General features: G+C 41.9%; 2 protein-coding genes and 1 long non-coding RNA gene across 6 annotated transcripts in view; 1 reads left to right on the top strand and 2 right to left on the bottom strand.

Annotated features, from left to right (window-relative positions):
- The window catches only part of RET (ret proto-oncogene), a 121,421-nt gene extending 118,148 nt beyond the window's left edge, over positions 1-3,273 (bottom strand). The window contains exon 1 of the mRNA XM_083502404.1: positions 943-3,273. The gene's annotated coding sequence lies outside the window, so the exon portion shown is untranslated. The remainder of the gene's footprint in view (positions 1-942) is intronic.
- The window catches only part of LOC310706640, a 33,410-nt gene that overhangs the window by 2,819 nt on the left and 9,880 nt on the right, over positions 1-20,711 (top strand). Inside the window, exons 2-4 of one of the 2 annotated variants that reach the window (XR_014525986.1) lie at positions 13,582-14,147; positions 14,871-14,986; positions 15,771-15,887. This is a non-coding gene — a long non-coding RNA (uncharacterized lncRNA). Of the gene's footprint in view, positions 1-13,581; positions 14,148-14,870; positions 14,987-15,770; positions 19,595-20,711 lie in introns of those variants that run through there. The other variant, XR_014525987.1, reaches the window with a different exon arrangement.
- LOC310706525 (heparan-alpha-glucosaminide N-acetyltransferase-like) overlaps positions 5,574-20,711 on the bottom strand; it is a 167,584-nt gene continuing 152,446 nt past the window's right edge. For all 3 annotated transcript variants that reach the window (XM_083502652.1, XM_083502654.1, XM_083502653.1), the window contains 3 exons: positions 12,019-12,089; positions 8,870-8,982; positions 5,574-6,517 (listed from right to left, as the gene is read on the bottom strand). In XM_083502652.1, the coding sequence (XP_083358778.1) occupies positions 6,336-6,517; positions 8,870-8,982; positions 12,019-12,089 (366 nt within the window). In that variant the 3' untranslated portion in view covers positions 5,574-6,335. The remainder of the gene's footprint in view (positions 6,518-8,869; positions 8,983-12,018; positions 12,090-20,711) is intronic.

The following is a 20,711-nucleotide window of genomic DNA, read 5'->3' as shown; positions in this document are numbered from 1 at the left end:
AATACAGGTGGGGAGCATCAGGTCTTGGGACTCTCCCTAGGCTGTACCTTCTCTCTTGCCCACTTTCCATGCCAGCCCTGTTCCACAACCTTCCCTGAGTGTTTCTGTGTGGCTGAAATGTGTTACTGAACAGTGATGATGCCTCTTGCTTGTCTGTATGGAAAAAACTTGTGCTTGGCTGGAATATATAACCTACCATGGAATTATAGGAGTCATACCCATTGCCCTGTCCCCTTTCACCTCTGGCCCCACCCACCACAGGCCCCTGGTTGACCATGAGGAAATGTGGTTCTTGATTTAAGATCCAAGCCTTGTCTAGATGATGAGCAGGATACATGGAGGAGAGAGTTGTGTTCATGGTGACGGACCCTATTCCCAGCCTTTGTCCATTCAGCCAAATATACCTATGTGGAACCTATGAATATGCAACTTGTACAGACCACTGTGGTGTAGTACTGAGCATGTCAGATGAGGACTGAGGACACAAATGCAGGAGTGTCAACTTGGCCCTGTGACCGTGGGTGCCCTACAGCGTGTATGACACTGAAATTTGCAGGTGTCCAGTCCCTTCATGAAGAATTTTGTGGGTGCTTGAGCACCCAGGGCACCAGGAAGTTGGCACCTATGCCCTAATATCTCGCCCTGCCATTGCTGACCTTTTTCTTTTTTTAAAAAGATATTTATTAAAGTTTCAACATATTACAAAAATAAGAGAAAAAAGAAAGAAAGAAAATAGAAAATGAAAATACAAGGTAAAAACAATTAAAAACAGATCAGTCTTTCCATATCTTATCCTTCATTTGCTTGTTTCCTTGACCTACTCACACCTCCCTGGATTGTTAACAGGTGATAATCTAAAGTTATAATATATTAAGATAAAAGATTAAGATAAAATCAAAGAGGGAAAGGATTTGCTGAATTAACTAATTGAACATTGCTGACCTTTTTCATTGGCTTCTGAGGAACCCCAGTGTTGTTCTTGAATGGAGCCTGAAATTCACCGTTAATCCACTGTGACACTACATTGAGAGCAATGAGGAGAGATGAAAATGTTGGCGCCCTCTTTTGCTTGCTAGTCACCAAACTTTCCTTTCAGCGCTACTGCATATGCCCATACTACCACTGTCACCTGTCACCCTGTAAGGCCACCAGGCACTTTGTCCAGCCCCCAAATCTGGATCCGTCAGCAGCTGCCTTTCCTAAGAGAAGCCTCGCCCTCTGCCACCTCCCCACCCAGAATCATGAGCACCCTGAGAGTGTGATGGCAAGTGGCTTATGATTTCATTCCTGCCTTTGTCATTTGTATTTCTAATATTCTACTGTGTTTTTCTGGCCTCAGCTTGTATAAGGGAGGTGGAATAGCCTTTATGGTTTCCCCACCTCTAAACTGTGAACTGTTAAAATAAAACGACATTAAAAAAAACACTGTAAAATGAGCAAGACGCCAGCTCTGCAAATAGGACCAAAAGAGGTATAACATAATCTTCCAGTATTTGCATATTAATCCAACACCTACAGATACATCTGATACACCATTATATGGTCATATAATCAGGTTCATGGCAAGCTGCTCCAGGGGATGGAAAATTTCTGCTCTGCATTGACCTCAGCTGTGGGTCTACGGAGAAACAGACTCCAGAAAACACATTTAATGTTTTTTATCCAGCACAGCCATTTCCCACTTTAGAAGGCTAGCGGCAACCAGATAATATATCATTGGTCAAGCACACATACTTTTTATACAAGTCTATATTAGATTCCCCCAAGGCTGTGCAATTTAAAAACATTGTGTTGCCAAAAATCTGCTCTGATGCTTTGCAAAAATCTAAGGAATTTTAATTTATTTTAAACTTTATTTCAACAAAGTATGAAGGGACCTGGAACTTTTAATCTCCTGTCACACATATTGGCCCAGTGTTCAGGCAAAGATAATGACACAGAAAAATAAGAAGTAAATCACAAAAAGAAGTTTTTAAATGTCAGTTGCCAGCAAGTTCATGTCTATTCTGACTGCTGATGAAGTTAGCTGTAATAATAATTTTAAAAATTCTACAGGAAGCTGAGATGCAGTTTGAATTTTAATAACTTGCCTTCATCCTTTGTCCCCTGATTGATTGGTCTGTCTGCAATTCAAAACCACAACGTCCCTTTTTATCAATGGCTTGTCTGGCCAGCAAAGTGCAGGAACTGAACAACTCAATGGCCATTCACAGGCCAACAGTTGCAGAAAAAGCAGACCACTGCAGCAAGTTAATGGCAAATCAGGCAGAATATGCTATAAGTGCCAGTTTCGTGCTATGAATGATCAATGTTTAGTTTTCAGCCCTTGATTGCTTCTTCCCTGCAATTAAAAGGGAACATATCAATTCAGATTAAAATCTGAATTGTATGCAGAATGATAAGGCTAAGTGAAGGTGGCATAATCTGTTACAGAGAGTGGGGATTGTGTACTACTGGTCTTTCATAAGTGGGTAACACAAGGGACATCACAATATCAGTTGTTGTTTTCAAAAAGAAATATTACATCAGTGGTGGGAACTCTGTGACACCCCTGATATGTTCTTAGATTCCAGTTCCGAATCACTGGCCATACTGGAGTTGGAATCCAGCAACCTCTGGTGTCCCACAGATTCCCCACCCCTGAGAGAGAAATTGCTAGAATTTTGCAGAGCAAGCCAACACATTAAGAATTGAAATACATTTGTAGTATCTGGCCTACCTTCCTGCGCTGCTTGCAAGTTTTCAGAAGTATCTGGATCGCTGCTTTTGGACTAAGATGAATTTGGTGTACTTTTGCTGCAGTGGTCAAACACAATTATCACCCAAACATACAGAAAACAGCTTCTCTTTTCACAGTTTAATTTCCCTGCCAAATTCTCTTCTGACATCCCTATCCCACAAATAATGCCTTTCCAAGCCAGATCCTCAGAAATAATTTTCCCTTTCAGTATTAATTCTCCCCAATCAATATTTTACAATATTCCCTCAAAAAATAAGTTTCCCTTGATTATTTGACTGTTTTGATATGTTAGGAAAAAAGAAAAAAAGAAATGTTAGAAGTACAGGGAATCCTTATAGCATCAGCCAGCTGTTTTTGAAATATTTGTGCTCTCCATTCACTGTCCTTTGCTCTTACTGAGTTTTTAAAAAAATGAAAATAATATGATTTAGGATCCCAATTTTGTAAACCACTTTGATGTTTTTGTCACAATTAAGTGGTATATAAATTTAAACAAGCAAACAAAAACTTCCATACAGCAGCAACTGGAGGGTTTAGGAAACATTGTTGATATCCCACTTACCTAGAGTCAAGTCCGGCTGATTTCCTCTTCAGAGGCACTTATACACTTCTTCTCTAATATCGTCAACCAAATATTGCCTAGCTGTCATATTCACAGTATAGCCTCTTCCAGGCTGGGTTGCCAGAGAGTACTCTTCATATGACTTTGGAATACAAACAGAAATTGGCTACTCGCAGACTCTTGGGATTTGGAGCTAGGACTCTGAGTATTCCTTTACTCTGAGAACTCCAAATAAAAAAGAAACCTAGTATAAATCTGAATATAAAAGGTAAAGCCCTTATTTGAAAAACAACAACAAGAAGAGTTTTCCATTAATTGAAAAAGTAATACTTGACATACAATTCCTTCTTTAGGATCCTGCTTAAGAAGTCTAGTGGGCAGATTAATCATGGGAGTTTTCCTCCATTGTGTGTTCATTCCAATGTACATGTAGGAGTCATCCAGGGCCAAAGACTCTGCTGCAGCCTTCATTCCTGTAGATGATACCCTCCTAGTCATCCTCCAGTAAATAGCACAAGGGGCTAGGGGAGGATCCCATTCACAATGTTAAGGCCACAGCAGGATCAGGTACTTCCAAGTCCTTGTGCGTGGTAATGGCGTCAAGCTTGCTAAGAACTTCCACAAAAATGAGCTTCTGTACAGGTATAACCCTGTGGTCTTCCAACAGTGTTTCAGGGAATCCTGGTATTCCTTGGAAGCATATCAGGCAGTCTGAAGATCAGTAATGGCAGACATACAACTCACTTGTAACTCCTGATTTCCCCCCTGCAATGTGCAGCCATGAACAATGTTTGGCATACGATACACTCTCAGATCACACTAGCTTATTCTCTGTTCATGTTAGATGAGGCTCATCAGGCAAGGCCAAATACATGCTCCATAACACCCCCCCCCCATACAATATACAGTGATATCCAGGGGGGTTTGAATAGAGAGGTTCGTATGAAAATATTCCTGGATAGCTTGAAAAACACTAGTATAAGCACATAAATTTCTTTTTAAAAAATAACACTTAATTATCTTTTATTATTAATGCACACCCCAAGACAATATTAAGATATAACTTAACAAGTCTGCTGAGAGAAAGTTCCCTTTTTTGAAATATATTAATATTACCCTGTAGTCTTAGTTAGTGGCGACATTCTGGAGGCCTCACAATGCTGAAACAAAGTGACTCACTATTTTCCCTAGCTCAGATTAAATATAAATGGTTGAAAATTTTAAAATTAAATAAATCCCATGGAGTGCCATAACCCTGACCTATGCAAGGCACTTAAGATCCTGCAGTTTCAGCACTGATTGAAGGACAGCGCAATTAGGTTCTCACCAGTGCTGGAGATCAATGTAGTGATGTGATGCTAGCCATGCTTAACTGAAGAGCAAAATAAAAACAAGGCCCTGCCTTCAACCATAGAAAGAACTGTAGCACATCAAGTGATGGGAGAGGACCAGAGGGCGGCAACATGACAGCGGGGCCTTTTCTGCGGTGGCTCCCTGCATGTGGAATACTCTGCCCAGAAGGGCTTATCTGGTGCCTTTGTTACATATCTTTTGGTGCCAGACAAAAACATTCCTCTTCTCCAGGCCTTTGGCCAATTAAACAACCTGTGGTCTTTTAAACTGTATGTGTGCGGGGGGGGGTATTGTTTTGGTTTGTTATTATAGTATGCAGTTTTGTGTTTTTATATTGTAAACAGCCCTATGATCATTGGAGAAAGGGTGGTATAGAAATTTAATTAATAATAATAATAATACTTATTTCTTGTCATGGGTGGAGAAAAATGGTGGCTTCCTGGGTAGGGGAATCAGTTTTAGGCAGTGATAGATTTGGGTAACCAATGAATAAAAAGTTTATTAGCTTCTGTTTTCTGGTCAGAGGAGTAGACTGCTGACATAGGATTGTAGCAAGGAGAATAAAGATTTCTGCCTCGAGTACCAGATACACTAGACTAGTAAATGTAACACCGCTAGAACACTTGTGGGGGATACTACAGCCCCAAGCTGTATTAATATAAAGTTATCAAAAGCATCAAGCCCTAAAGGTAGCTGATATCAGACGTCTGCGGTCTGGTTGATACTGCAACAACAACATAAAGGAAGAGTCCTCACTTTTAAGAAGAGTGAGGTGACAACATGCTGCCCTTACATTAACCCTGTTTCCTAGGGAAGTATGTCCTCAAGTTTCACATGACTTGAGATTTGCTAAACGCAAATGTGCAACTATAGGCTTTTAAAGTACATCAGTGAATGAGGGAAACGACATCTTGAATCAACTGTTTAAGCTGCTTGTTTATTTCTTTTGTACCTTTGAGACACACATTTGATAAACGTGAACAAGTACACAAAGAATCAGTGAAACCAGCTAAACTTCAGTACCAACGTATTTGGTTCATGACAGAAGTTCATACCATTGTTGATATTTGGGGCCAGCTCCAATACAACATTTTGCATTGTGTGGGGAACATGTGGACTCTGGATGTTGATGAACTGCAGCTCCTATCATCCTTGACCTTTGGCCATGTTGGCTGGGACTGATGGGAGTTGGAATTTATCTAACACCTGCAGGGCCACAAGTTCCCTATCCCCGATCTTTGGAATGGATACATTGTCAATTCCAATGGGTGTCCATGAGAAACTGTTTTGGCAGAATACTTCCTTACCTGTCTTGCTGCTTGGTGCTGAGATTGGATTCCTGGGACTGATTTGGGAGTGAGCCAGATACTATATGAGACAAAGAGCTGCTGCTCTCTCTATATTCTGCCTCTTTGCCTTGTAATGTTTAAACAAAGTGAGATGTAATGGCATTGTGACTGAAGTCTCCCCACTCCAGCCTCATATTATTGTGATGCAAGGATGGTGCTGTTGCATCACACATTTTTATGTCACATGTTGCAAGAAGAGATGGAGAAGAGACATGGAGCTGCAGCACCACCATATCCTGTGTAAGATTCAGGTTTTGAGATTGTCAGTTATCATAATCGTATTACAAGAGCTGGGGGCAGAGAGGAAATTACGTTCCTGAATCCCACGCTGTCATATTTTTAAAAAGAACTTCTTCCTATAGAGGAGATATGCAACTAATACCCAAAGTGAAGTGCCTAGTAGATTCTGAAACAAGGGTTCGGCGTGGGAGTTCGGAAACTTCATTTCCCAATTGAAAGGGAAGTATGTGCTCAGGAGGGAGCTTGCAACATAGATGAGAATTGAATTCATCCCTGTAAATTCATAGAAAGAAACATAATTTAGGATATACCATTATGAAGAAGAAAAAGAGTTTGGATTTGATATCCTGCTTTATCACTACCCGAAGGAGTCTCAAAGCGGCTAACATTATCCTTTCCCTTCCTCCCCCACAACAAACACTCTGTGAGGTGAGTGGGGCTGAGAGACTTCAGAGAAGTGTGACTAGCCTAAGGTCACTCAGCAGCTGCATGTGGAGGAGCGGAGATGCGAACCCGGTTCACCAGATTATGAGTCTACTGCTCTTAACCATTACACCACAGTAGCTTGCATAACCTTTGTGTGACAATCCGTATATTAAAAATCACTGCACTGCAATTCTGAAGGATAGCTAGTTATTTTGCCCAAACATTTCCCTGTGGGGTGTGAATCATTACTGTAATTGGCCTTTTCGCCTTACCCAAAGTTTAAGGGTGAGGATACTAGCGGTGATTCATTTTGCCACCTCCAACATGACCATGTGACAGAGCCACTTTATTCTTCCACTTCCACCAGCCACGTCAGATGATATTTTATTTTATGGGTCTTAAAATTTCTAAACCTGCCTTTTGACCTTATTGGGCCCTTTAGACAGCTTACAAGAAACAAAACCATTACAACCACAGTCAATAACAATTGCAAAAGGGGCAGATTTATTATTATTATTATTATTATTATTATTATTATTATTATTATAAATAACAGTTTTAAATTGAAGCATGGTCATTGTGACTACCAGCATTCACACTATATGAAGCAGCAGTGGATACGAACACTAACATGGGCTACACTTCAGATAAGCTGCACCTAACAGAGTAGGGCTTAAGCCCACTTCTGCAGCATTCTGATGTTGTGCACCTATAGAGGCAGAAAGGGGATGCTGCAGGGGGTGCGGCAATATGATTTAGAATGGAGTGTGAGAGGTGGGGGAGCACCAAACTTTGGCATCACACAGGGCACCACGGAAATCTGAGACGGACATTAAATTCTGGTGTTGACAAGTCCTTAAGATCTAGATTCTAGAGACGCTACTTGACAGAGGGCTGTAACCTGAAAGGTGGCAACTCTGACCATTCACATTAACGATGTTTTATAAAAGGATGCATGGCATTGCCTCCAAAGGGAAGATAGAAATAAAACAGGGACACTGTTTCACAAAGGACAGCTGTCAGGGGCAACTGCAGCCTACACTCTAATGAGGGTATGTGCAGTGAGAAATTGACTGGGAGAACCTGAATCTAACTTGCATTGTCCAGCATGAGATCAGCAATGTATAGCTAAGCAGCATTAGAGGGACTGCTGAGAGCAAAAGTCTAGCTGCTTAAAGACTTGAGTTATGACCTATGATAGACATAAGCCATTTGGCATAACAGCTTCATAAATTACTAGTCTGTATTCCTGAACAAACACATAATTAAGTAGAGATTGCCAAGTGGCTCCAGAGGAAGTCTTAAGACTGAGCAAAATACAGAATGATTTATCCTTGGCTTCCACCAGGTACAGTCACTGCACTCTCAAAGTAGCATCACTTGTTAATGTCAATAAGCACTTAAATGAATCACAGAGCAGCCTTTTCATGTGTTTTGGAATTGACACTGTGCAATTCTCAGGCAAGGGTTTGCGGGGTGTCTATGTGTACCACCACCAAGCTTCATTAGTATTAATTCATTCATTAGTCATTTTTCTGCCCTTCTACAAAAAGCAGGCAAAGCAACTTTCAACAAGCTATTAAAATCTAATAGTTAAGAACAAAAGCGAACCCACAACCACATAAAAACAATCTATAAAATAGATTCTCAATAAAACGTTAAAATGCACAACAGCCACAATCAAAACAGAGACTACACTGCTGGGTCAAAAGCCAAAGCAACATAAGTAGCCAGGAAAGGCTCTGGAAAATAAGAGAAATAAAAAAGAAAAATATTTCACTTGCTGTCAAAAGCAGAGGAGGGAAGTAGGGTTTTGTCCTTTTGGCTACTCTAACTGAAAAAACGTTCATCAATAGTCCTGTGCTGATGTTTGATCTGTGCAGACCTGTATATATGCAAGGGAGTTGGGACTTGTAGAAACTCATAAGCTCTTTATGTGCAGATCTGTAACCTCCATTTTTACAAAGCACAGGTTGCATGTCAGCAGTGTATGTGGACAGGTCCCTGTAGGGACAGACTCTTCCATGCATGGAGGCTATGGACAATGATGGGGGAGGACAAGTGGGTGTGACCCTGACCCCCTACGCCATGTCATTTTCAATGTAGATTGAATGTCTGCACAGGGCTACTGTTAGAAACTTACCTTGGTGTTACTGCCCCAATCAAATGTTATAATAGGCCACAGCTGCAATGTCTTACCTGGAAAAATGAAAGGTTGACCTCCCCACCAATTTTTCACATCGATAACATAGAACATGATTCCCAGCAGGACAAATGAGAAGCAGCTCAGGGTGGTGACAAAGGACAAAGACCTAGCAAACACAGAAAACAACCAGAAAGGCAGAACTTCACTGTGTGGAGCTATACAGTGGTACCTCAGGTTAAGTACTTAATTCATTCCGGAGGTCCGTTCTTAACCTGAAACTGTTCTTAACCTGAAGACCACTTTAGCTAATGGGGCCTCCTGCTGCCACTGCGCTGCCGCTGCACGATTTCTGTTCTCATCCTGATGCAAAGTTCTTAACCCGAGGTAATATTTCTGGGTTAGCGGAGTCTGTAACCTGAAACATATGTAACCTGAAGCGTATGTAACCAGAGGTACCACTGTACTGGAGTATGAAGCCCACCTAGCCATGCGCTATGGAACAGAGAAGGCACAGGAAAAGGGATTTTCATGGTCCCATTTGAATTGCTCTTAATTTTATCTGTGTTATAGACTACTTTGGTTGAAAGGCAGTCTAGAAATTCATTCAGTTAGTCAATTAGTGAAATAAAATTGCTCCCTTTCTCTAGCCATGGGCTAATGAGCCCGCTCTCATATAAATGGGAGAGAAATCCAAGAGCAACTGTGAGAGATAACACCATTGTTAGCAGGTCTATCTTAACCAGTCTTGTAGTTTTAACCACAAAATATTGAGGGACACTGAGTGTGGAATTCAATGTTGTGTTAATACGATTGTTCTATCAGTGCAAGCATTTTTGCTTGCCAGACGTAATGGTCTCACCACCCCAGTGTGCTGTTCTGGGGATTCTCCCAATCTCCCTGAGCTGATTTAGAGGGGTGCAGTGGGTGAGCAGCGGAGTGAAAACCCTGTTGCACTAGCGGGACTTGTAGCACTGGCTCCCCCTAGTGCAGCTATTTTGTTGAATCTACCCCAAACAATTTGTAATGCTCCTGTGCTGGAATACGTCAACACATGCAAAGAATGCATGAATGGCCATCATCACTCCCTGAGACAGATGCAACTAGGTTAGCCATGCCTGATTCTTAGTGGACCTTACTCCCAAGCAAGCATACATGGGCTATGTTTGTTAGTCACGAGGCTACATCACTTTAACAAGAACAGTCCTTTGCCATTATCTACCCCAGGATATCTTCAGAAACTGAAAACTCTCATTCATCACATTTAAAAATGTTTATAGTTAGGTCATGTCATGTCAATTTCTGTGCAAGTTTCATTAAATCTCTTAATTTTGCTGCCACTGTAGTAAACAAAAACAGCAAGTGGATGTAGCAGTTTCACTTCAGTAAAGCTATACGTTTACTTGCGGCAGCATATTTTTCCTCTTGGCTCAGAAGTCCATTGTCCTATGTGATTTTTTTTCCATGCCCTTCCTTAGACCCAGCCAGCTAGGCTGTTCATTTGCATACTGCAAGGGCTGTAAGTAGCTATTGATTTTTCACTTTCCCTTTAAAACCGTCAAGTGCTTCATCCAAGTGTTTCATCCTCTCTGATAAGCACCATAAAAAGGGCTGGAGATAATGGCCAGACTCATTTGAACCCCTATAGGTGTTCAAAACTAGTTAACTCTCCATTAGGAGTCACTGCATATTCTCAGGCTTTCTAGAAAACATGAAAGACGGGCACTGTGTCTTTGCTAAAATTCCCTTGTGCTTATTTAAAAGGAAAAGGGGAGGGGGAACCAAGGCATTTGAGAGCTACAGTATCATGTCACACTACAGCGTTGGTTTTTAAGATAAATATTATTATATGGATTTTCATGAGAGGATCGTCACTGTACCATAAATTTTCAGTCTAGCCCACTAGAAAAGAGAATGCTCTGATTCTACCATCTGAGGTCTAGGCCAGTTTCCTGAATTGCTGGCAGCAGAATGGTACTTGCCGCCAGCCTGTGTTTCCTGGTAGTGAGTGCAATGTCTGCCTACATTGTCAGGGTGGATAGTGTGAATATATAGCACATTTGTGATCCTATCATAGCTGTCAACTTTCCTCTTTTTTAAAGTGAAATTCCCTTATTCCGAATAGGATTCCTCGCAAGAAAAGGGAAAAGTTGACAGCTATGGATCCTAGCCCCACCTTCCCCAGTGAGAACCAGCTCTAACCACGTATTATTACCAGTTGAATGGATGCCACAACCAGATGGCTATCAGTAGCTGATAGCAGAATTGCATGTTAACAAATGCCTGACTCCCTTTGGGAGGGGGCTCTGTAGTGGAGAAGTGGCAGATAGGGAAAAGGTTAAACAGACTGCCATGTACCACTGGTGTTGCTCTAAATACCCCCTTGGAGCAGCTTTTCTCCAGAGGAACAGCGGCTGTCAGACTTACAGAAAGCTGCCTTTATACTGTACCAAGTGAGGCTGGAAGGGACCACCAGGGTCATCTAGTCCACCCCCTGCAATTCAGGAATCTTTTGCCCTATACAGGGCTCAAACCCACAACTTTGGGTAAGACAAGATTTATTGCTGCTGCTACTACTCTCTCTTGCAAGAGGACTCAGACTAGAACCTGCTCTTTCCTAGCCATGGAGTCTGCATCATTAAGTAAAGTTTGTTCCTTTACTTTCTCATAAATGCCTCTGTTTTGGACATGAGCAAGGACAGACAGTAGCTTTCCATGGATGCAGATAGAAGCCCTTCCTGCGCTGATGCCAGGGGTCCAGCTTGGGACCTTTGCATGCTATGACCCTTCCCTCCTTTGTTACATGCATTTGCAATGGGTGGTTAGACCACTCAGAGGGATGGCTCATACATGCATGCTCAGCAGCTGCTGCCTGTAGCAGCAAATGAAGCCTTGCATGTAGGAATGAGCCAATCAACCGCTAAAGCAATGCTTTCCAATGGAGCCAATCTTCAAGCAGTGAGTCATTGTTCAATGGCAGGAGATCAGCTGATCAGCATTTGTAATACAGCCCACATCACACCAGGGGATAACGTAAACCACATCACACCAGAGGCAATACAATAGAAGCATCTTAATAGGGCAAACCGAGTGGTGTCTGGTATCTCACATCTTTCATCTTATTCTTGGCATGATGCAAACTATGAGCAAATTTTGCCGTGACTTGCATCAATCAGACTTATAAGGTAGACTTGAAAGCACTTACCAGAGATTTTTATTGATGGGGATGAATCCTTCATTTTGTGTACATTTGGTTAGGATGGCAGAGATAATCCCCTTAATAAGAAGGAAAAGAGAACAGGTCAATAGCAAGTGATAACATATCTAACTCAGGGAAAACAGAAAAGAGAGGGGAGGGGAGGCAAAGGAAGAGGAAGGAACAGATTGTGTGCCAAGTTCTAAGTGTTTCCATTGATTAACTAATCAAAAGATGCATTGCAGAGCAAAGAGAGAGGCACTGAACTGAATAGAAGACCTTGATTTGAAAGTGTGATTGTTTTTATTTTATTGTATGAGGTTTCCTAAAACAAAGCCCTTTCCAGAAATTGGATCAGCCTGAGTCAAAGAACCTCAAAGATGCCAGAGAGATTGAACACAGTAGTAACATTATTTTGTACTGTTTGGTGGGAGAAATTGGTCAAGGGTACTGACAAATGACAGCTTGACAGAAGACAATCTTAATATTTTTAAGCATCATGAGGCTGTTGTGTTCCGACATCATGCCTGCACTAAGTTCTTAGCATAAAACTTTGCTATAGTGGCCAGCAACTGCTGGACCCTGGGACAAATCTGCCTCCAGAAATAGATTCCAAGGCCTGGTTCACATGAGTCCCTTACTGCAAGCTACTTAAATGAGCTGCCAGCCAGCATTACTTGCTCTTTCTTGGACCTTATTATTGAAGACACATTCTAGAATTAAGCCATGGCTCAAATGAAGCCCTTTACTGGCCTGTTCATGAGAAATGGAGACCTGGACGTCTTTATCCCAAAGGCTCCCTATAGTCCTATATCCTGAACAAGATGGTAAGGAAGCAAGCTAAGTCTCCACTCCAGTAGCTTTGCTGTCTCTAAGCCTCGGGAACATTTGGCCCGGTTGTCTTCTTTTTCGACACCAAGCTGTTGGTGTTTGCACCACAACGAACAGCAAGGCCAGAAAGCTGCCTTCGGTATTTTTTCAAATAAATCCTGGCAGACAAAACTCAAATAAATCTATTGCTGAAGGAAATTGCTAATGCCACACTCTGTCACATACCCTCTGTGCGGTGTTAAAAACGCTAAATTAATTAAATAAATCAATTGATGAAATCACCCTATAAATGTGACAGTGTGTCATAATTCAAAGCGGCCGTAGGAGCAGCGAGTCAGATCCAGGGTGCAGGGAGAAAAAGAAATGATTTGCTGCTCTGGTTTGGTTTGGTCTGGTTTGGTTCGCTTTGCTTTGCTTTGAAGTGAGAGGGAATTTAACATGTGGAAGTCCCCATTTTGTGGTGCCTCCCTGTCCCTCATACCAAGGGGGGGGGACATTACTCCTTTCTTTTTTAAAAATTTAAAAAAAGCAGCAGAGAGAGAAGTACAGAATTTTATACTATACCGGTCAAGTTCCCCTCCACCCCCTGTATTGGAATTGAACATTTAAGCTGAGACTGCAGTGATACCACCAGAGAAGTCTTATACAATATGAGACCCACTAACCAAACTTTGCCCATCAGCCATGTGCAGCATTGTGGCCTAACAGCTGCGTCTCTTTGAATCATATACTTTACTACAGGAACCTGGGACCCTCCATATGCTACAGCAGTCCCAGCCAGTATAATATAATATAATAATTTGAGTCCAGCAATATCCGAATGACCATAAGTTCCCATTCCTGCTTTAATCCTGCACGCATGGACACAGACTCAGTAAGTAGGCAGAAACATGAAATTTTCTTTTGTTAACCCTGGCTGTCAATAAATGACTCATCTAGCAGGTGTTTCTGTTAGTATTTGTATTATATTTGCATTGTAAATGTGTTTCACAAAGAATAAATGGTATTGGGGAAAGGAGGTGGCAGTTAGCAGTTGGCAGTTGGCTGGTTGTTCTGTTAGTTGATTCTTTGACTGTGAGTGTGGAAGTGTGGTGACTTCAAGCAGACCCTGTCTGGAGGATTTTTGTGAGATTTAAGCAAGCTATGGATTAATAACTTACGCACTCTTATGAAGGAGTTTTGAAAACAAACAAAGACTAAACCCTCTGTTGGGCTCAAGAGAGAAAAGCACATTGTATTCATGTGAATAATACTTGTTGTTCAACTGTTGCCAACCTGACATGTAAAGATTTATCTTCAAGTCTTGGGTAAGGCATCTATTTTATCACAAATAGCTAACAGTTTCCCTATTGCATATTAGTATTATGGATAATACAGCTTAATGGAAATAGTTCCAAACATTTAATCTGTAGTGTGTGGGAAATTCAGGACTTTTACAAGCTGTATCAACTGCCTTAAAGTGTAATGGATTTGTGGTTAAATCAGCTTTGAGGTGGTTTAACGAATGCTTCAGGTTTCATGTTGTAACACAATAATGGAGATGCTTTGAAATCAAACATCAGGGCAGTGGGAGGCAGTAGGAGATGGAAATAAAGAGAGATTTTCTATGTAATTAGAAAATGATCATACACAACTGTTTTTGATAGTTTCCCCACCAGCCAATAATGAGCAGCTGAAAAAGCCAATGGCAAAATAGTCTACTTTCATGCATGGTTATAATCAGAAATGAAAATTAGTTCCTTTACAGAGCAGTCCTAACCCACTTTTTCTTCTATTCTGGCTGGCATAAATGACCAGACTTCAGACGTGACAATGGCTCTGATGCTCTGTTCAGTCCCACTGCTCTCAGCTGGGAGTTAGGGTTGGTCCACTACTTTTTATGGACTTTCCAAACAAAGGCTTGGTGCAGATATAATATTGTTATCCCTTGACCACGGGTTAAGCATTTGAATGTGCTCTGCAGGCTCACACACTGCTTCCTCCTCTTTTCCTTTTGCATGTGTGAACTCCCCTGTCCTTTCTCTTTGCAGAGAAAAATCTCTTGGTGATGAACTGTGCCAGCACCAATGTGAAAGACAACCACTGCTAGCTTCAAAACAGACATTGCAATGAGAGCCAGAAGCTTGCTTCCAAACCCTGATTAAAGGTAGCAACTTTGTGTTAATATTGGTAATTCAAAAAAAAGCAAAAGGGAGAGGAGATTTCACATATGATTTTGCCTCTGCTTGTTTTCTGAATGCCTGATTCCTGTTGAAGGCACAGTGGTCAGTAAATGGAGGTGGCGAGGCAGCCCTATTTTCAGGGAAATTGCATTTTACTAGCACTCAGATATCACGTGTGTGCTACCACTGAGCTACTGTCCTTGAAAATCTTTTGTGGGTTGTTTTTTGTAATAAAAGGTTGGGAAGAATCTCAGGATTAGATATATTACTGTGGTGTGTTCAAACGTACACAAGCCCACCTCAAACTCATTTAAAACTTAGTTAAAGATCACCAAAATCTATATTTGTTCAGTTTCTGTGCTTTAAAATCAGCAGAACAGAGCACTGCAATTTAGGTGGAAAGATGAGTGAGAAAATGGCATGTTACTAGCATGAAAAGAAAAGCTGTGTGTGTGTGTGTGTGTGTGTGTGTGTGTGTGTGTGTGTATGTGTGTGTGTGTGTGTGCAGAATGAGTTAGAAATGTACTCATGTTGCAAATTTGGGTATGGGCTCTAAACATGATTGGATGCTGAAATATGTTTGAAATTCAGGAAGTTTGGGTGGGGAGGAATTGGCATTCCCAGATTATACCCTTCTCTGGTCTAGTTTACAAGGTCTTGCAGAAACTGCACAAAAATGCAATGGCAAATTTCACTTCCCATCCCTCCTGCAGAGAAAAGTAGATTAAAAAATGCTGAAACATGATTTTATTTATTTATTTATTGCAGAGCTGCTTTTCAACCTATGTGGTCCTTGAAAAGGCTTACAATGAGGAAAACAGAAATGAGCCAAAAAACATGCATAATAAAAGCCCTCATGCTGCAGTTAAAAGCACAAAATTTAAGGTGTAAATACACAACCACATTAAGATGTGTTGATCAGTGCTTACTGCAGCAACCATTGCTTGTGTTCAAGAAATAAAGAAAAATCATGTGTGCAACAAATAACACATGCAAAACTGGCTAATGTGCACTGAAGCACATGTTATCCAGTTTCACAAATGTTATTCACTGGTCAAAAGTGGCTTAGCTGGGACATGCGATTTTGTACTGCACATTGGCTGTCTTAAAAAAAGGGCAATATATTGAACTATCTCGCAGTACTTTGAAGACTGCATTGCAGCGGTCCCACTTAAATCACAGCTCCTCCATATGCATGCCTGACCTTGAGAGATCCTCTGTTTAGCTTATGGTATATTCAGGAACTGAATAACAGGATAATGTCAGAAAAAAAGAACCTGCCAATACCCCCGGTAAATATTTTGTGTGTCACCAATGCCAAAGGGCATGGAGTGTGTGTGTGTGTGTGGTTCCCTGAGACAGGTGCAGCCAACGTAGCCCCCTCCAAGGTTTTGGACTACAATTTCCATCATCCCTGACCATTGGCCATTATGACTGGGGCCGATGGGAGTTGTAGGTGAAAACATCTGGAAGGCACCACGTTATTTTTTTCCTGTTCGAAAAGCTCCAACACACCAAAGAGGACACATTCCAGCCAGGCAAAAGCACTTAAGGAGAGTGCAGAGCAGATCCAGGGAGATGAGTGGTCTGATGAAGCAAGACTGGCCTGGAGAGAAGGCAGAATGGCCATGTGCACTACTGAACACAGGAGAGTCCACTGTTTGAAGGGTTGTCCGGTCCAAGTGTAGTTTAAAAATAAAGAATGATAAGAAGGGAGAGGAGGAGTTGGCCTGCACTGTAAGCAGCTCACCTGCCCACAGTCTTGTTCCCCATCCTGGCAAAATTTACTATATTCCTGTTTAAATTGCAGTATTATTTCTACATACGCATCTATATGTAAATTAGCATATGCAAATCTTATGCAAATGATAAGTCTCTTTGGTCCTCTCTTTTTTGATGATGCATGTTCTCCGGTGGGGGGGGGGGCAATGTTCAACTGGCCAACCTAGGAGAGAAGGAGCAGTCCTGGAGATAGTCCTCAGGGCAGGATAGAGAGGCAAAGAGAAATTATGGGATGGAGGCTCCCCACCCTTGCCTTACATTCATCCTTTAAGTCTGCAATTGTTATATAGCACTAGCATAAGGAAATGTTTCTTCCTGCCTTGAGCCTTAGAAAAACGACAAGCTTCTTTTAATGCCTTTTAAAAAATGGGCTTATTTCACATAGGCTTGTACTGACAAGTGATGGCAACATTTCTTAACGTTACATGCAGCTATCCATCACTGCAGCGTGCACACACCAAACCACAATAGGATCATATTTACAGCAAAAGTCACAGCTGTCCCTCACAAAATGAAATTAGGTTTGATTTTGTGTCATGGCAATGTTCATTAGTGCCATCTAGTCTGCAAGGGCAAGATCAGATAGCTGATGGCGGACCCATAATTCATTGCAAAGGCACAATCTGACTGGCTGTGTGAGGAAGAGACAATACTAGCTCTGACCTCTTTGCAAATAAAGTGTTACCCAGCGCACATGAAGCTGAATTTCACTTAGGTGCTCTAGAAAACCAGAGGCACCATTTCAAATTTTGTTAGGGGGAGCAATAATTTCAAGAACTGCATTTGGAAACATGCTCGATTAAACTCTGAAACTCTGCCTATTTTAAGAGCATTGGTTATGGTTACTTTTTTATTAAAAAAAAAACACCTCAAGAGCAATTTCAGCCATGTTTCCAACACTGACCAAATAGTCTATCCTGTTTTGCTAAGCAAAGGGATCTGCATGTTTATAACAATAGTCATTCGATGTGTGGAACCACTAATGAGTTGGGTGGAAATATAGGTGACTCTAAAGGATAATGACATGTGACATGAAACGAAGGGCAGTAATCCCCCTCGCTAAATGGAGTTCCCTCTGTGGAACTGTGTTACTAGTGGAATTAAACATTCACTTTGGTCTCCTAAATGCTGAGTAACAAGAATATCACAAAATAGATGCCCAGGTTTGGCAAGGCTAACTGCACCACTGCTAACGTAAGTGACACCCAGAAAGAATCAGACCTGTTAAAAAAGCCATGCTAGATTGTGCTGTGTATGAACACTAGGACATACTGCACATGCAAAGACAAATTCAAGGTGACATGAGTCATGTGCGCTGCCTTTGTCAAGCCTTTGAGACTGACAAGAACACTTGTCAATTGACAAGAACACTTGCCCCCAAGAACAAAGGGCGAGAACACAGAGGAGGAGATGTAAATAAGAAGAGCGCTTCAGAGTTGGCCATTAAGAGTTAAATCTTGCATGGATATGGCCCATCTTCAATTTCTATCATTCCCTTCACCGGGCAAAAGAAATAATACTGACATGAAATTTTAGTTCATGAACAAGGCAATGCCATGTTCAGCTATGATGGCCAGCTTTCAATTTCAAGAATACTGCCCCCCTTAGGAGTTTTAGGTTAAGCCAGGAAAGGTAGAGCCATAGCTGAAAATGGAGTCTATTGTGATACAGCAACTCATGGGCAGAGGGAAGGTGTGGAACCTGTCGGGTGAGGAGCAGAGTCAGGAAGAATCCTATGACTTTTTAGATCTTGATACTGACTACCTAACAAAACAGAGGGTTACTGGTGAGTAAAATGCTGCCTGCTGGTAACCCAATGCTCAACCTAATTATACTTTATTTTCTGCAAACCAAAACACTTTCCAGTGTTGCAAAGATCAAGGCTAACAAGGACTGTAGGTGGAATCCAATGCAAAGCTAAGGAAACCGTTTTGCCAGTGCAATGATTTTCACGGCACATGCTCTAAATCTGTTCTAGGGGTTCCCCCAACCACCTGGAGCAGATCTGGGAAGGGTGTGGGAGTGTGCTTGGGTGTGGGAGAGGAGGAAAAGGCCCATTACAGAAGTGGAAACCCTTGTGCTGATGTGATGCAGTAGTTAGGATTGTGTCCCAACCTGTGTTGTGCCCCTTTGTTATGGCTGGAATGCAGGCCATATCTACCTACAAGGTAAAAAGCAAGTTCAAATGTTAGCTAGTGAAAAGGAAGTTTTAGATTTGGAGACGAACAGGCAAGAAGCAGTTTGAACATATTACTACTGCTTATGGAACTGGTGCTGCTTCAAGATGAATAACATCTATGTGTGCAACTGCTTTCCTTCTTTCTCCCGCACAACTTGTCTGTTGTAAATGGATTATTACAGAAAGGCCTTACATTTCTACTCATAAGAAATCGACCCCATTAAGGACTGCATGGAAGATCCAATCGTGTAACTAGAGGAACTGTGAAACAACATATGAACCGATGAAGCAAATCTGTTTCCAAACACTGGTACTCATCTTTAGAAATCAAGGCCCCCTGCTGAGCAAGGTCCAAGAACAGATCCTCAAGGAGGCAGCTTTACAAAAGCCACTGCTAACTGCCTCTGACAAGCTGCAGTCTGGGTTTCCTGCATGGTGTGTGGAGCTGGATCAATGGCTTGGAAATATTTCTGCTTGCTGCAGTCAATTGTGCCTTCCAGGCTTGTTATACCATGGCTGAGCAAACACATAATTTCCAACTTGTCACCTACAATGGTCTCTTTCTATTCCCTACCATTTTGTGCTGACAGCCAGAGAGAGAGAGAGAGAGAGAGAGAGAGAGAGAGAGAGAGAATGGCAGAAAGCAAGGAGCACCCATTCTGCACAGATTAAGACGTAGTTTTTCAAAGAAAAATAACCCAGTTGACCCACCATTTCCAATTAAAAGGCTTTCTTGTGAGATGGTTTGAAAAGACAATTGCCTGTGACCCACAAGAACCTGTTCTAGTCACAGATGCCAACACTGGACAAAATGGACCCAATGGCTAGACTCAGTTTTGTAATTTAATATAACCATCTACTGAACTCATCAAAATGATCACAGAGGCAAATTCACTACAGTTCATGGTAGCAGATAATTTTATCTGCTATTTCAATTACCTTTAATGGTCCCCAACAGGACTGGTCTAAGAGGTTTTGCTGTGAAGTGAAATGTCAAGATGTCCCTCAATTCCATGTTCAGAAGCCAAATGAACTAGCAGTTGAAGCTTACTTCGCTATTGGCGATTGGACAGCTATAAAGCACCAGGCAGCCAATGCAGCACACACAGTTCTGTCCTCCAAAATGTCAATGCTGCCCCCTAGCCTGCACCACCTGCCCCCCCCAAGACATCCACCTTGTTCTAATCTACCTAATGGTAGGGCCAGCCTTGGCACCTATGCGGTCAGGGTAGTTAAATTTTCCTCCTGCTGTGCAAGAGCTGCTCATCAATAAATTGCTCCCACATGGTTGGGAGAATATCTAAAGGGCATCTACAGTCAACTGCAATTTAACAGCAGCTACACACTTTATGTAGTAACATTTTGTGAAGAGGGAGTTTGCAGCAGGGCATGCACCCTTAAACATATGTTTCAGCCTCCCACATCCACCAAGCCTCTCTTATATATGTATAAGGGTAAAGGGACCCCTGACCGTTAGGTCCAGTCGCGGACAACTCTGGGGTTGTGGCGCTCATTTCACTTTACTGGCTGAGGGAGCCGGCCTACAGCTTCTGGGTCATGTGGCCAGCATGACTAAGCCACTTCTGTTGAACCAGAGCAGCACACGGAAACGCCATTTACCTTCCTGCCAGAGTGGTACCTATTTATCTACTTGAACTTTGACATGCTTTCAAACTGCTAGGTTGGCAGAAGCTGGGACTGAGCAATGGGAGCTCACCCCGTCGCGGGGATTCGAACCACTAACCTTC

This window comes from Podarcis liolepis, assembly GCF_965112155.1.
Source record: "Podarcis liolepis genome assembly, chromosome: 5".
NCBI classification, from domain to species: Eukaryota; Metazoa; Chordata; class Lepidosauria; order Squamata; family Lacertidae; genus Podarcis; species Podarcis liolepis.
The sequence above is the reverse complement of the archived record's forward strand: the minus strand, read 5'-3'. Positions and strand labels throughout refer to the sequence as shown.